We start from the raw sequence: 14,856 nt of genomic DNA, 5'->3' as shown, positions 1-14,856 counted from the left end.
GGTTCAGCCATTAACTCTTGGTTTCGGCTCAGGTCATGGTCTTGGGGTTGTGGGATCAAGGCCTGCGTCGGGCTCCGTGCCCAGTGCAGAGTCTCCCTGAGATTCTCTCTCCCCCTCTCCCTCTGCCCCTTTACCATGCCCCAGCTCAACTTGTTCTCTCTCTGAAATAAATGGATAAAATCTTCAAGAAAAAAAAATATATATTAAAAGTAGCCAGAGGAAAACAAAGGACACACTGTGTAGAGACCAAATATAAGCATGATAGTACATCTCACATCAGTACCAACATAAACCAGAAGACAATGGAATAACATCTTTAGAGTATCAACAGAAGGGGGGGGAAAAAAAAAAACCAGTGAAAATATTTTTCAAAAATGAAAGCAAAATAAAAAATATTTTAGATATACAAAGCTGACCGACTTTAACAGATTTACACTATAAGAAACATTAAAGGAAGCCTTTCAAGAAGAAAAATAGATGAAAATCTGAACCCATAAACAAAAGAATGAGGAGCACAGAAAATGGTAGCTATGTTGATAAATGTAAAGACTATTTGTTAAATCTCCCTAAAGGAGCATCAGCTCTTGAAAGCAACAATAATATCAATGTACTGTAGGGTTTAAGACCTATAAAAGTAAAATGTACGACAACAATTGCACAAAGGCTGGGAGGGGAGAAGTGGGAGAATCCAGGTAAAAGGTGCTTATCTATGTGTAAAAGTGGTATAAGAGCACTTAAAGGTAGACTGCCATAAACTAGAAATGTACACCACAGATTTTCTCGGCAACCACAACCACAAAAACCAACAAAAATATTGCTAAAAAGCCAAGAAAGGAAATTTAGAAATTCAAAAATTTTCTAAAACCTCAAAAGAAGGCAGAAAAAGAACAAAGAATAGACAGGAGAAAAGGCAAAGAGCAAGATGGTGGATTTAAACCTAATCATGTCAATACAATAATCACATAAAATGTAAATGGTCTAAACAGTAACAGGCAGAAATAGGACTTTTTTTTTTTTTTTTTTTAAAGATTTGAGCGCATGAGCAAGCATGAGCAGGGGAGGGGAAGGGGGAGAGGGAGAGGGAGAGGGAGAGGCAGACTCACTGCTGAGTAGGGAACCCGATGCAGGACTCGATCCCAGGACCCTGGGATCATGACCTGAGCCAAAGGCAGACGCTTAACTGACTGAGCCACCCAGGCACCCCAAAATAGGACTCTTTAGACCCAACTACTGCCCTATAAGAAAATCACTTTGAATATAAAATACAAATAGCAAGTAAAAGCAAGGAAAAAGATACGCCCATGCTAAGACTAATCAAAAGAAAGCTGGGGTAGTTCTATTAATATCAGACGAAAATTTCAGAGTAAATAATACTACGAGGAATAAAGAGGGACATTTCATAATGATAAAGAAATCAACTGACCAGGAGAACACAATAAGCCTAAAGGTTTATGCTTTGAAATACTCACTGAAGCAAAAACTAGTAAACTGCAAGGAAAAATGGACAAATACATGATTAAAGATTTCAATAGCCCTCTCTCAATAATAAATAGAAAGAACTGACAAGTATCAGTAAGGATACAAAAGACCTGAATAATACTATTAACCAACTTGAGATAATTGTTATCTGTGGAACTCTCCATCCAGTAACAGAACAGAGATTCTTTTCAAGTGCAGAACAATGACCAGGCCAGACTGTATTCTGGACCATAAAACAAGTCTCAAGAAGTTTAGAATCCTATAAATCATGCAAAGTGTATTCTTGGACCATAATGCAATTAAAAACTAACAAAAATAAAGATATCTAGAAAATCTCCATATATTTGAAAACTATGTAACATACTTCTAAAAAACTCATGCATCAAAGAGATCAAAATTATAAAGAATTTTTAACTAAATGAAAATGAAAACACAGCACATCCAAATCTGTGGAATGCACCAAAAGCAATGTTTAGAAATTTACCACTGGGCGCCTGCGTGGCTCAGTTGGTTAAGCGACTGCCTTCGGCTCAGGTCATGATCCTGGAGTCCCAGGATCGAGTCCCGCATCGGGCTCCCTGCTCTGCAGGGAGTCTGCTTCTCCCTCTGACCCTCCCCCCTCTCCTGCTCTCTCTCTCATATAAATAAATAAAATCTTTAAAAAAAAAAAAAAAAGAAAGAAATTTACCACTTTAAGCTTCAATATTAAGAAAGAAAAAAAAGTATCAATGGTATCAACTTCTACATTATACACCTAGAAAAAGAAAATGAAACCCAACTACACAGCAAAGAAATAATCAGAAAAATCAATTAATAAAGCAGAAAAATAGAGCACACTGTTCAAACCAAAAGATGGTTCTTTGAGAAGATAAAAGAAAACAGATAAACCTCTACCAAACGTATTCATTTGCTAGTGCGGCCATGTAACAAAGCACCACAAACTGGGTGGCTTACACAGCAGAAATTTAAGGTCTCACAGTCCGTGTCTAAGGGCTGTGGATGGCAGTCTTTTCCCTGTGAGTCTTCACACTGTTTACCTTCTTTGCCTGTTGGTCTGGAGCTTTCCCCTTTTTCTAAGGATACCCCTTATCTTGGATTAAATCACCTCCAATCCGGTATGACTCAGCTAATCACATCTGCAACAACCCTATTTTCAAATAAGGTCACATCCTGAGGTAGTGGGGGTTAGGACTCAATGGATAAATGGATAACCTCAACAAGCATATATCCAAGTAAGACATTAAATTTGTAGTTAAATCTCTTCTCACAAAGAAAATTCTCCTAGAGAGCTTTCACAGGGAAATTAAACCAAACATTTAAGGAAGAAATAAGACCAATTCTACACAATCTGTCCCAGACAACTGAAGTGGAGGGAATGGTCCCCAACTCTGCCTACAAGACCAGCATTAGTCTCATACCAAACCAGAAAAAACATCATCTGAAGGAAAAATAGAACTTTTATGAATATGGCTGTAAAACTTTATAAAAACTTTTATAAATCAAATGCATTAATATATTTAAAAAGTTATGCATGATGACCAAGAGTGGTTTGTCCCAGAATTACAGGGTTGGGTTAATATTTGCGGGGTGGGGGTGAATCAACGTGAATTCACCATTTAACAGACTAAAAAAACAAAAACCACATGATCATCTCAACAGATGAAGAGAAAGCATTTAATAAACTCCATTCATCCCTGACAAAATCTAAGCAAATTAGGAAAAGAGAATACCATCAACCTGATAGAGGTGATAGGATGAGAGATGGAGAAGACTAGGTTTACCTGCTCTAAAATTCTATTTTTCTAACCAGGCTGGCCTACTAATAGGGGGTGGGGGTAACAAAGCATTTACTTTCTCAGATGTTCAACAAAATTATAAAAAATGGCTTTCAATATGTGAATAAATAGAAAGCAGTTTTTTCCCCAAATACATCTTCTTACAAAATTAGGAGTGTCTTATACACATAAGCATTTGTATTCATAGTAGTTCTGGAAATCCTAGTCATTTCTACACAGTTTAGCATTTGACCTACATAGGACAATAATAACCACAATGACTACTTCATTTTCATATACACGAATACTTACCTGGCTTAATCTATTTGTGGTTACCTCTTTGGAGTTTTTGTTGTTAAAATCATGTTAAAGACTTCAACAGTTTATAGGCACAATGCATTTCTTTAGAAATGCTATTTACTTACACTGACAGCATTAATATCTGACACATGTCCAGTGAAAGACTGTCTGCACATTCCATCTCGAATATCCCACAATTTTGAAGAGGCATCACAAGCACCAGAAACAAAAGTCCTCATGTCAGGACTCAGAGAAAGACTCATCACATCTCCAGAATGCCCAGTGAATGTGGTGGTCTGCTGGGCAGTTTCGATGTCCCATAAAGCACTATAATTAAACATAAATTAAAATAATGACTATTAGATCTTTCCTAATGTTAGTTCCTGCTACCACCCTCAACCCCCGAATCAGTGTTCTTGTGGGCCACACTTACCAAGTTGTGTCTCCTGAACTTGTAACAATTTGGCTGTCATCTAAAAATCGACAGCAGGACAAGTAGCCTACGGCACAGAGAGCAACACATTTCAGGTTATCATTGACGGAGTGACTCAATTACCATGTGAAATAGTAACACATTTTTTTAAAACCCAATACGTGGGCAACAAATGTTTGTTAGTATAATCTATAGTTCTACTTTTAGTTACCTCAAGTTCCATGCTGTCTGCAACTCAATTTTATCAACAAACTCTCAGGTATTTACTATGTCGATGGGGCGCCCTGTTAGACACTCTGAAAATGACAAACTTAGGACACAGTCCCTTCTGCCTACTATGATTACCAAAGACAGAGAGAGAGATTCCTTTACACAAATCTCTATTATCTATGGAAGACTAGGTTAGGTACACTGGGAAATCCTTTAATAATACTGTGAGAAATTACGACAACCTCAGTGAAGGCTTCATGGAAAAGGGTCACCTGAATGAGAATTCACCAGTGTTTCCAAATATGGAAATGGCAGGAAAATGCTATTAGAGATTTTTGTAAAAAGCATCATCAAATAGTACTACCAAGAATTCGGAGATTTAAAAGTATTCTTGGAAAGGCAGAAGCCTGATGAGTGGCAATAAATTCCTTATTAATACTGCAAACCAAATGCTACAGTATGGTGTACACTCTATGGTGTGCATACTGGCAAATCAAGCAATGCACTACCACATTCGTGAAGTATTTTCCACTGTGTATCTAATACACCCTTTTAATTACATAACTAAGTACAGATGCCAAAATCCCGTAACTGTTATATGGTTGTAGAGAAAACAGAAAATTCTGTTTTCTCCCCCCCCCCCCCTTTTTTTTAAAGCAGGCTCCATGCCCAGCATGGAGCCCAACACAGGGCTTGAACTCACATCCCTGAGATCATGACCTGAGCCAAAATCAAGAGTCACTTTACTGACTGACCACCCAAGTGCCCCTGTATTTGCTTTTTCTTTTCTTTTATTGTTTGAATATTTTACAATCAATCTGTCATTTTTATAAAAGTGACTATTTTTGAAAGAAAAATAAAGTTACAGTCATCATTTGTAGAACTATAAAGTTGGTCCTTTGCCGATTCATATTCCTTTCTCCTCTCACTTAACACTCAATCTTCAGCAGCTGACCATGATTTGTCACTCGCTCTCGTTGATTGGCTCCCTTAGGAGTCCTCATACTTGGTAGGAAAGGACAATATTTAGTGGAGCTCACCTGTGTGACCCGGTAACTCTCGGCTTACTCTCACGTTTCCCTCTCTGGTTTTTAAGTTATATATAGAGCAGATGTTGTCCAGCCCTCCACACGCGACATAATTACCGGAGGGAGCATAGGCACAGGTCATCACCCAGGAAGACCTCAAAGGAATAGCATGCATCTGTACAACAAATATAACATACAAAAACTATTACTAAGATTACAAAAACAGTCCATTTTTGAAAACGATTTACAGTGAAGCAAATATTACTAAAAATTAAATGCATCTAACTAAAAATAAGCCAAATTAAAAATGCAATGGTTTAAGAGAACAATGAAAAATAAAATACTAATACAGAAAAAGTAATAGGCATGTTAGCATTTATCACCAATTCATTCGGATTTAAGTGTTCTTTTTCAGAAATTATTTTAAGAGGATGCAGAATGTTTCAATGCTAATATACCCATTCAAAATATTAAGTGCAAAATGTTAAAGAATTGAATAAAATTCTTTGTTTTCACAATAACAGTCAAAAGAGGAATTTCCTCCAATATAACACTGAACAATGCAATTATCAGAGCCAATTAAAATGGTTCTTCCATAAAAAATAAAAAAATAAAATGGTTCTCCCATGAAGAGATAGCTCCGTGGGGGCGCCTGGGTGTCTCAGTTGGTTAAGCGTCTGCCTTCGGCTCAGGTTATGATCCCAGGGTCCTGGGCTCAGCAGGGAGTCTGCTTCTCCCTCTCCCCTCTGCCCCTCCCCCTGGCTTGTGCACTCTCTCTCTCTCTCTCTCAAATAAATAAATCTTAAAAGAGAGAGAGAGAGATGGCACTATGTCCTAATAGTAGGATATATACTCTGCACCCAAATTTTAAAAATGTCCATAGTTTGCACTGATCTGCCCACACCGCTCTGGTGCCTTATTACCCAATACCAAACATTTCAAGTAGGCAGCAAAATTTAAGGTATACGGGAATAAGCAAGGCTAAATGGTGATTACTATTATGCTCTCACTTAAACCTAAAATATTTTAAAAGCTATTTTTGTTCTAGGAAAATATAGTTCAAAGACATGCTGGATGGGCAAATTAATATAGAAAAACTGTTATAAATCTGTCTTAGCTAGCTTTAAAATCTCAACCAGGCTGAAGTTATTATTTACTTCACAAAACAGTACTTTTAAATCTTCAATAAAAATAGTGATAGAAGTATACACAGAATCTAAAAGGTATTTCATGTGTGTAAGTTTTCTTGAAGCTTTTCTGCTACCACTCAACCCCTTTACACCAAGGATTCCTTCCAGTGGACACATTAGGAGGACCCATTGGGTTCTGCCAAGAGACAGGGAAAAGTTGTAATTTGCCTCCAAGCTACTGCATCTTCTGAGCAATCCAGAAACACCAATCAGTGGCTAGAGTGGACCCAAGGAAAGCCTCACACTAGCATTCTGGCTTACCCACAACTAGAAATAAAAATCTCAGGGTCTCTGCCCATTAGGAAATGGGTAAGTTAAAAAAAAAAAAAAATCATTTAAAGGGGCACCTGGCTGGCTCAGTCAGAAGAGCGTTGTGACTCCTGATCTCAAGGTCGTGAGTCTGAGCCCCATGTTGAATCTAGAGATTACTTAAATAAATAAAACTTTAAAAAAAATAAATAAATCATCCATATTTAAAACTGATGCACATCCTTTTCTAATATTAAAATACAAAGTAGGAGACTCAAGTAAAATACACTGAATGATAGTCCTACCACTGTCCTTGGGAACATAAAAGGGCTTAATATTAAAAGCAAACACTAAGCCCAAAGAGAGGATCTAGATTAAAATAAATGGAATAAATTTATCTTTGAAGGAAATTGGTTTGAAGTAATTGAATAAAGGAAAGAACTGTTGGACACCAGACCAAATAAAAGGTTAAAGAAAATGACTAAGAAATCCTACCTTATTTGTTGTATAGCTATCCCAAATAATTAATTTTCCATCTTGGGAAGCACTGACTAGTAGCCTAGAGGAACAAACACAAAAATAATTTGACACAGAGGAAAAAGTAGTTTAAATTAGTCATGCATTGCATTACTGTAGGGCAGTTCAGAAAAAAATATTTTTCTAATTAAAAACTTGATACCAGAAAATATCTTCCCAATTTAAAAAAATAAAATTTATTTTGCATGCCAAAGTTTTCAATAGGACATAGATTTTAGCAAAATTTAAACATTTTGGGGCGCCTGGGTGGCTCAGTTGGTTAAGCGTCTGCCTTCAGCTCAGGTCATGTTCCCAGGGTCCTGGGAGTGAGCCCCGCATCGGGCTCCCTGCTCGGCGGGAAGCCTGCTTCTCCCTCTCCCACTCCTCCTGCTTGTGTTCCCTCTCTCACTGTGTGTCTCTCTGTCAAATAAATAAATAAAATCTTTAAAAAAAAGAATTTAAACATTTTACTAAAAATGCCTCTGGTTAAAATTCAAAAAAATGATGCAACTTTTTATGGCGACAACATTCTAGTTCTTATTCAAGATTCTGATAGTAGCTGAGTGGTTCATTATTTACTGACTTAAATTTAATGACATATAAGCCTAACAACCATATTTCACTCCACCTAAAAATCTTAACTGAGAGCCTGTGAAGGCAAGGCAGCGTTATGGGTATGATGCAGGACATGCCTCCTGCCTTTTGAGGCCTCTACCATCTGGCAGAGAGAAGGTATTTACACACATTTACAATAAATTAAGTAAAAATGGTCAGAGGGGTGGTATAAAAATCAATGCTACAGGAAAGTAAAAGGGGGACAAATACCTCTGCTTGTTGAGTTTTGAGAAAAAGAATGCATACTGAAAAACGGAATTCTGTAAGCTAAAGGTAGAAGTCTCTATTCTGTGAGGAGGGTATGTTCATTGACAAGAGGAGGAAAAATACAGCAAGTGTTTCAGGAATTGTGAATTTTCCAGTTGCACAGAGTGTGTGAGAAATGGGCATTACAGCTGAGAAAAGTGGACCGGGCTTGAACAGCAGAAAGCTTTGTCTGCTGGCTAAATATGAACTCTTAACAACTATTAGTTACTGAACTTTTTTGTTTTGCTTTGGACATTTTCATTAGAGTATAAAATTCAAAAGATACAAAAAAAAGCTACCCAGTGTGGGGGAAAAAAAGTCACCCTCCTATCCCTGTCACCAAGTCACCCGGATCCCTTCCCTATAGGTAAATAACATTAGTGGACTTTATGTAGCGGCTGCCACAAATTTTTTATCAAAGGGAAGATAACAGTAGGATACGAGGCAGAACCTGAATTTTTTTTTTAAGTAGGCTCCATGCCCACCTTGAACTCACAACCCTGAGATCAAGACCTGAGCTGAGATCAAGAGTTGGACGGACGCTTAACCGACTGAGCCACCCAGGCACCCTGAAATTAAATTCTTTAAAAATCAATTGGCGGGGAGCCTGGGTGGCTCAGTCGGTTAAGCAGTTGAGTGACTGCCTTCGCTCAGGTCATGATCCCAGGGTCCTGGGATCGAGCCCTGCCTTGGGCTCCGTGCTCAGTGCGGAGTCCGCTTGAGATTCTCTCTCTTCTCTCCTCCTTTCTCCTACCCCTCTCTCTCCCCATTTCTTTAAAAAAAAAAAAAAAAAAAAGGGCAGGTACAAACCTTGAATCATATCCCCAATGCATAGCATAGATCTTAGCTAGGTGACCCCTCAACGTACGTCTCGTTCGCATTTGTATTCGGCCCACAGAATCCATATTTGATGTGATCTTTAGAAAACACCAAGAATGTTATTTTTTACATCTTAGACATAGCTCAGACAATAAAGTAGATATAATAGGCATAAGAAGAAGACAAATTTATAGCAATAATCTCAGAGCCATTATAAGATCAGTAAGTTGAAGAAAAAGCATGACTTAAAATGATCCTATCTGCACACCTTCCAGTGAGAATATCTATTATAGACTATTAATATATATCTCCCAACTTTAGTAAAAAAAAAAAAAAAAAAAAAAAGAGCCACAAATAAAAATCAAATAGATGATCAAACAGTAAAACACGTATAATTTTAACTGTCCATAAGAAAGCAAGCTTTAGTACAGCACATAAAGTATTTCCTTAATAAAAATTATCAATATTAAACTAATGAAACCTTCCTAAGAGTTGATGTAAGAAAAAAAAGTATAATAGCGCATATCAAAAAGAATCAGAGGTTACCTAAAAAAATACATATGAATCTATGTATTTTTTAGAGTATTTGTTTTTCCACAGGCTTCTATTTTAACAAGTATGCTTTAAAAAGCACATGTACATCATTTGACAAATTACAGATTACAGTTTTTAAATACAGATCTCTTTTTTCAATTAAATACAAAAACCACCTGAATGTCATTTGCATCCGTTATCAAGCTCTTTCATGTGAATTACTAAAATGAATGGAGAAAAAAAAAACAAAACAACTTTACCTGAATAAGCGTTGCATCATTACATGCTTTCCTAGCATCCTAAAGAAAGAGGATTATGATACATTTAAACATGGAAATCTCTATAGATAGGACTTAAAATACTATTTTCATTGAAAATGTAGACTGACAAATACACCTTTCACTGTACCACATATTCTTTATTTAAAATTCAGTGGTTAGTATCTTCACAACTTTGTGCAACCACCACTAATTCCAGAACATTTACCATAAACAAACAAACAAACAAACAAAAAATCCCTACACCTCCCAATTCACTCATTCCCTGGTAATCACTAGTTTACTTTCTATCTCTATAGATTTGCCCATTCTGGACATTTCCTACAAATGGAATCCTATAATATGACCTTTTGTGTCTGGCTTCTTTCACTTAATGTAGGTTTTCAGGGTCCATCCATGTTGTAGCAAATGTCAGTACTCCATTTCTTTTTATGGCTGAGTAATAGTCCGCTGTATGGATGGATCACACTGTTTATCCATTAACTGATGGACTAAGTTCTTTCCACTTTTTGGCTTTTGTGAATAATGAGGCTGTAAACATTCATGTACAAGTTGTATATACATGTTTTCAGTTCTCCCATGTATATACCTAGGAGTGGTGGAGGATGTGATAACTCTACGATTAACTCTTTAATCAAGTGTCAAATTGTTTTCTTCACAGCAGCTGCACCATTTTATACTCCCACCAGGAATGTATTATGAGCTTTCCAATTTCTTCACATCCTCACCCACAGTTGTCCTTTGTATTATTATTATTATTATTATTATTATTATTAGCCATTTTCATGGTTGTGAAGTGGTATCTCACTGTAGTTTTGACTTGCATTTTCCTAATGATTAGTGATGGTGAGCATCTTTTTCATCTATCTGTACATGTGCTTACTGGCCATCTGTAGATCTTCTTTGGAGAAATGTTTATTTAAAGCCTTTGCCCATTTTTAAATTGCATTATTGTTGAACTGTAGGAGCTCTTTATATATTCTGGACACTAGATCCTTATCAGATGTATGATTTGCAAATATTTTCTCCCATTCTGTAGGCTGTCTTTTCATTTTCTTGACTAGTGTCCTTACAGAAGTTTTTACTTCTTCTGTTGCTTGGGCTTTCAGTGTCATATTAAACTGCTGCTGAATCCAAGGTCACAAAGATTAACAGCTTATGTTTAGTTCTAAAATTTTTACTTTTTTTTTTTTTTTTTTTTTTTTTTAAAGATTTTATTTAGGGCGCCTGGGTGGCTCAGATGGTTAAGCGTCTGCCTTCGGCTCAGGTCATGATCCCAGGGTCCTGGGATCGAGTCCCACATCGGGTTCTCCGCTCAGCGGGGAGCCTGCTTCTCCCTCTGACCCTCTCCCCTCTCATGCTGTTTCTCTCTCGCTCACTCTCTAAAAAATAAATAAAATCTTAAAAAAAAAAAAAAAACTTAAAGATTTTATTTATTTGAGAGAGAAAGAGACAGCACGAGCGGGAGGGGCAGAGAGAGAGAGAGAATCTCAAGCAGACTCCACAGACTCCACCTGAGCAAGGAGCCTGATGTGGGGCTCCATCCCAGAACCCTGAGATCATGACCCAAGCCAAAACCAGGAGTTGGACGCTTAACCAACTGTGCTACCCAGGCACCCCTAAATTTTTACACTTTTAGCGTTTATATTTAGGTACTATTTTCAGTTAATTTTTATAAATGGTATGAGGTAGGAGTCCAAATTCATTCTTTTGCGTGTAGATATCCAGTTGTCCAAGCACCATCTGTTGAAAAGACTGTTCTCTCCCTCTCAAATGGTCTTGTTATCCTCGTTGGGAAAAAAAAAAACCAAAAAACAAAAAACAATCGGCCCTAGATACATGGGTTCATTTAGGGACTCTCAATTCTATTCCATTGTGCAAATATACTTCTGGTTTATGATTAAAAGATTTTAAATTTCACCCCCATGAGTAAAAATGAACTAGGTTGATTTAATAAGCCCATAGTATTCAGAGTTATATTTGTTACTAAGCTTCAGCAAAAAGCTTCAGAGTTCCCTTTTGGTTTGTTCTGGCATCTAGAAGTTGAGGTGATAGGAAGGATATTTATAGCATACCCAGGTCATTTCAGAAATATTTTGACAAATATATAAGCACTTCTTTAAAATGCTTAGTATCTGTATACAGTGTACTTGCAATCAGAAATACAATATTTTAGATCCAATGAGGAAAAGATAGGATACATCAGGAAAACAATTTATGTAATAGGTAACAGCTCTTACTTAGTCACATCTATACATTAATAGCAAGGTCCTTACATGTAAGCAGGTGTTTATGTTTAAGCATTACAGGACAGCCTTTCAAAGAGACCTTAAATTTTTCCACAAGCTGAAGGGAATTATCAGAAAGAAGATAATAGTGAACAGAAATCGATAGAACAAAATAACATTTAATAAGCAACAAGAGGTTTTAAACCGGGGTTCTCAATAAATTGAGAGGATGCATATAACATGGGAAAATCAAAAGCACAATTCTTCCTACTAGACTTGAAACAATTTTTCCCCCTCTCAAAAGTCAGGGTAGTATCTTCTTCAACTCTTCTTCCCTACTGCACTTAGCATACTCCAGCCGCCAAGAGGAAGCACACAGTTGTTAAATAAATGCCCCAAATGGACAACTTGTCCCGTCAGCCGAGGGAAAAATGCCTACCTCCGCTTGTGGCAAAGACTACATGGAATATACGAACCTTTTAACTGCCCTTCAACCTATTTATATAACACTTACAATATTTCTATGTAAGGCTATTCATAAGTAGTTACACAAACATATGATCTGATTCTCTCATTCTTAGTCAAACCTCATTTGGCAAGGAATAATTGGGTCCAGTTTCCTACAATGAAAGGAATTTCCAGAAACGACAGTGATGGCCTGAGCCACATTCTAAAAACAGGGTTTTCTGATTTTAAGCTTTGTGAAAATGAACTATCATTGTTTAGGTCATCGTTCTTAATTCAGTTATTCAATTAAAAAAAACCCCACAATCTGTGTCAGGTTCTATTCTGGGCATAACAGTTACAGCAGCAAACCAGACAGGCCAGCCCTCAGAGGGCTTGTAATATTAACGGGACAATTAAACTGTAAGTGAAAACTATTGACTAGTGCAAATCGGTAAAAATTAAAACGCTGGAATATAAGCATTCTACAAATAGCAGTTACGTGCAAATCATGAAAAGATTCTATTCACATGCAGAAGAATTTACTCTTATGACACTTATCCATTATAAAACTGAATATAAAATTATTCCCAATTAAAGGCTGAAGTCCATATTGTCCACCATAATCTAAGACATCTTTGTGTAAGAGAAAAGTGAAAAGAGAAAAATAACAATTACGAAAGAAAAGTCTGTTTCCTCTACTTCTGTTTAATTTAAAAGAATATTTTATTTTATTTTTTTAAATATTTTTATTTATTTATTTGACAGAGAGAGACACAGTGAGAGAGGGAACACAAACAGGGAGAGTGGGAGAGGGAGAAGCAGGCTTCCCGCGGAGCAGGAAGCCCGATGCGGGGCTCGATCCCAGGACCCTAGGATCATGACCTGAGCCGAAGGCAGACACTTAACCGACTGAGCCACCCAGGCACCCCTAAAATAATATTTTAAAATACTGCATAAGATTCCATACATTTCTATGATGTCAGGTGTTTACACCACAGTGAAGTATACAGTTAGATTATATTTTAGAAGTGAGGGAGAAAGAGAGGGAGGGTCTTTAAATATAGCATGACATGATTAAACGGAGAAATAAAGTACGTGGCACCTTACATACATGTGGCTACTTGAAATCATGGGAGAGGAATGTGAGCACCTGCACCCACGCAATTGTGTTTGGGATGCTGGTGAGCTACGAAGAATGATTAGGACACAGAATTTTTCATCCAAGTACAAGTAGCAGAGGGAAACGCACACAAGGAACCACAACACAAGGCCAGCTGTGATCAACCCTGTAACACAAATCCAAAGTGCTGTATGAGTAAGGAGCTACCATTTACTGGTAAGTCCTATGCATGTCATTTCACGTGATCTTCTCCACAAACCTACACAGTGGGCACTGGTATTCTCACTTTACAGGAAAGATATCAAGAATCACAGAAGTTAAAACTTGCTCATGGCCACAGAATAATGAAAAGCTGAAGCCCATGCACTTTCCACCATGCCATGCTGCCTGCCTTCCAATAAAAGGAGAATAAATCCAAGTACAGGACTCTGGTGAGGCTTTTCAGAGGACTGGGACTCAACGAAGAGGAGTCGCAGGAGAAAAAGTGGAGCCAAGGTAGTATAACCCTAGGCAAAGGAAACCATTTGTAAAACGGCGATGAAGGGGGAAAGAGCAACGCACAATCAGAGAACAGCCACCAGACTACAACACAGGCTGAAGGGCTGGGAGGGCATGGGATATGGTGTCAAAATATACCTGGCCTGCGGGGCTCCTGGGTGGCTCAGTCAGGTGAGCATCCGCCTTTGGCTCAGGTCATGATCTCAGGGTCCTGGGATTGAGCCCTGTGTCCAGCTCCCTGCTTGGTGGGTCTGCTTCTCCCTCTCCCTCTGCCCCTCCCCATAGCTTGTGTGCACACACATGCTCTCTCTCTCAAATAAATAAATAAAATAAAATCTTTAAAAATATATATACACCTGGCCTGAATCCTGGAGCTACCACTTTGTAGTTATGTTACCTTGGCAAGTTATTTCATCTCACTGAGGATCAGTTTCCTCATCTTTGAAACAAAGCAACACCATCTACCTCACAGGGTTGCTAAGAGGATTAATGAGATTAGCATGGGACCCTGTGTTTGGCCAATCATTCCAGGCAAGGACACCACAAGGAAATTACAGATCAATATCCCTGATGAACACAGATGTAAAAATCCTCAACAAATTGGCAGCAAAACAAAGTCAACAATACATTAAAACAATCACACCATAATCAAGTGAGACTTATTTCAGGGATGCAAGGATGGCTCAACATCACAAATCAATGATACAGGACATTAACAAAATGAAAAATAAAAACTGTATGCTCATCTCAAAACATGCAGAAAGGCATTTGACAAAATTCAACATCCACTGATGAGAAAAACTCTCAAAAAGGTGGGTATAGAGGAAGTGTGCCTCAACATAATAAAGGTCCTATATGAGAAGCCCACAGCTAACATCACACTCAACAATG

General features: G+C 37.6%; 1 protein-coding gene across 1 annotated transcript in view; it reads right to left on the bottom strand.

Annotated features, from left to right (window-relative positions):
• Nucleotides 1–14,856, bottom strand: part of GNB4 (G protein subunit beta 4) — a 58,711-nt gene that overhangs the window by 15,136 nt on the left and 28,719 nt on the right. Inside the window, exons 3-8 of the mRNA XM_021692456.2 lie at nt 9,655–9,693; nt 8,852–8,958; nt 7,160–7,223; nt 5,238–5,400; nt 3,988–4,054; nt 3,680–3,881 (exon numbers count right to left, since the gene is read on the bottom strand). Of these exons, the coding sequence (XP_021548131.1) occupies nt 3,680–3,881; nt 3,988–4,054; nt 5,238–5,400; nt 7,160–7,223; nt 8,852–8,958; nt 9,655–9,693 (642 nt within the window). The remainder of the gene's footprint in view (nt 1–3,679; nt 3,882–3,987; nt 4,055–5,237; nt 5,401–7,159; nt 7,224–8,851; nt 8,959–9,654; nt 9,694–14,856) is intronic.

Source organism: Neomonachus schauinslandi, chromosome 1, assembly GCF_002201575.2.
Source record: "Neomonachus schauinslandi chromosome 1, ASM220157v2, whole genome shotgun sequence".
NCBI classification, from domain to species: domain Eukaryota; kingdom Metazoa; phylum Chordata; class Mammalia; order Carnivora; family Phocidae; genus Neomonachus; species Neomonachus schauinslandi.
This window is presented reverse-complemented; position numbering and strand designations above follow the sequence as displayed.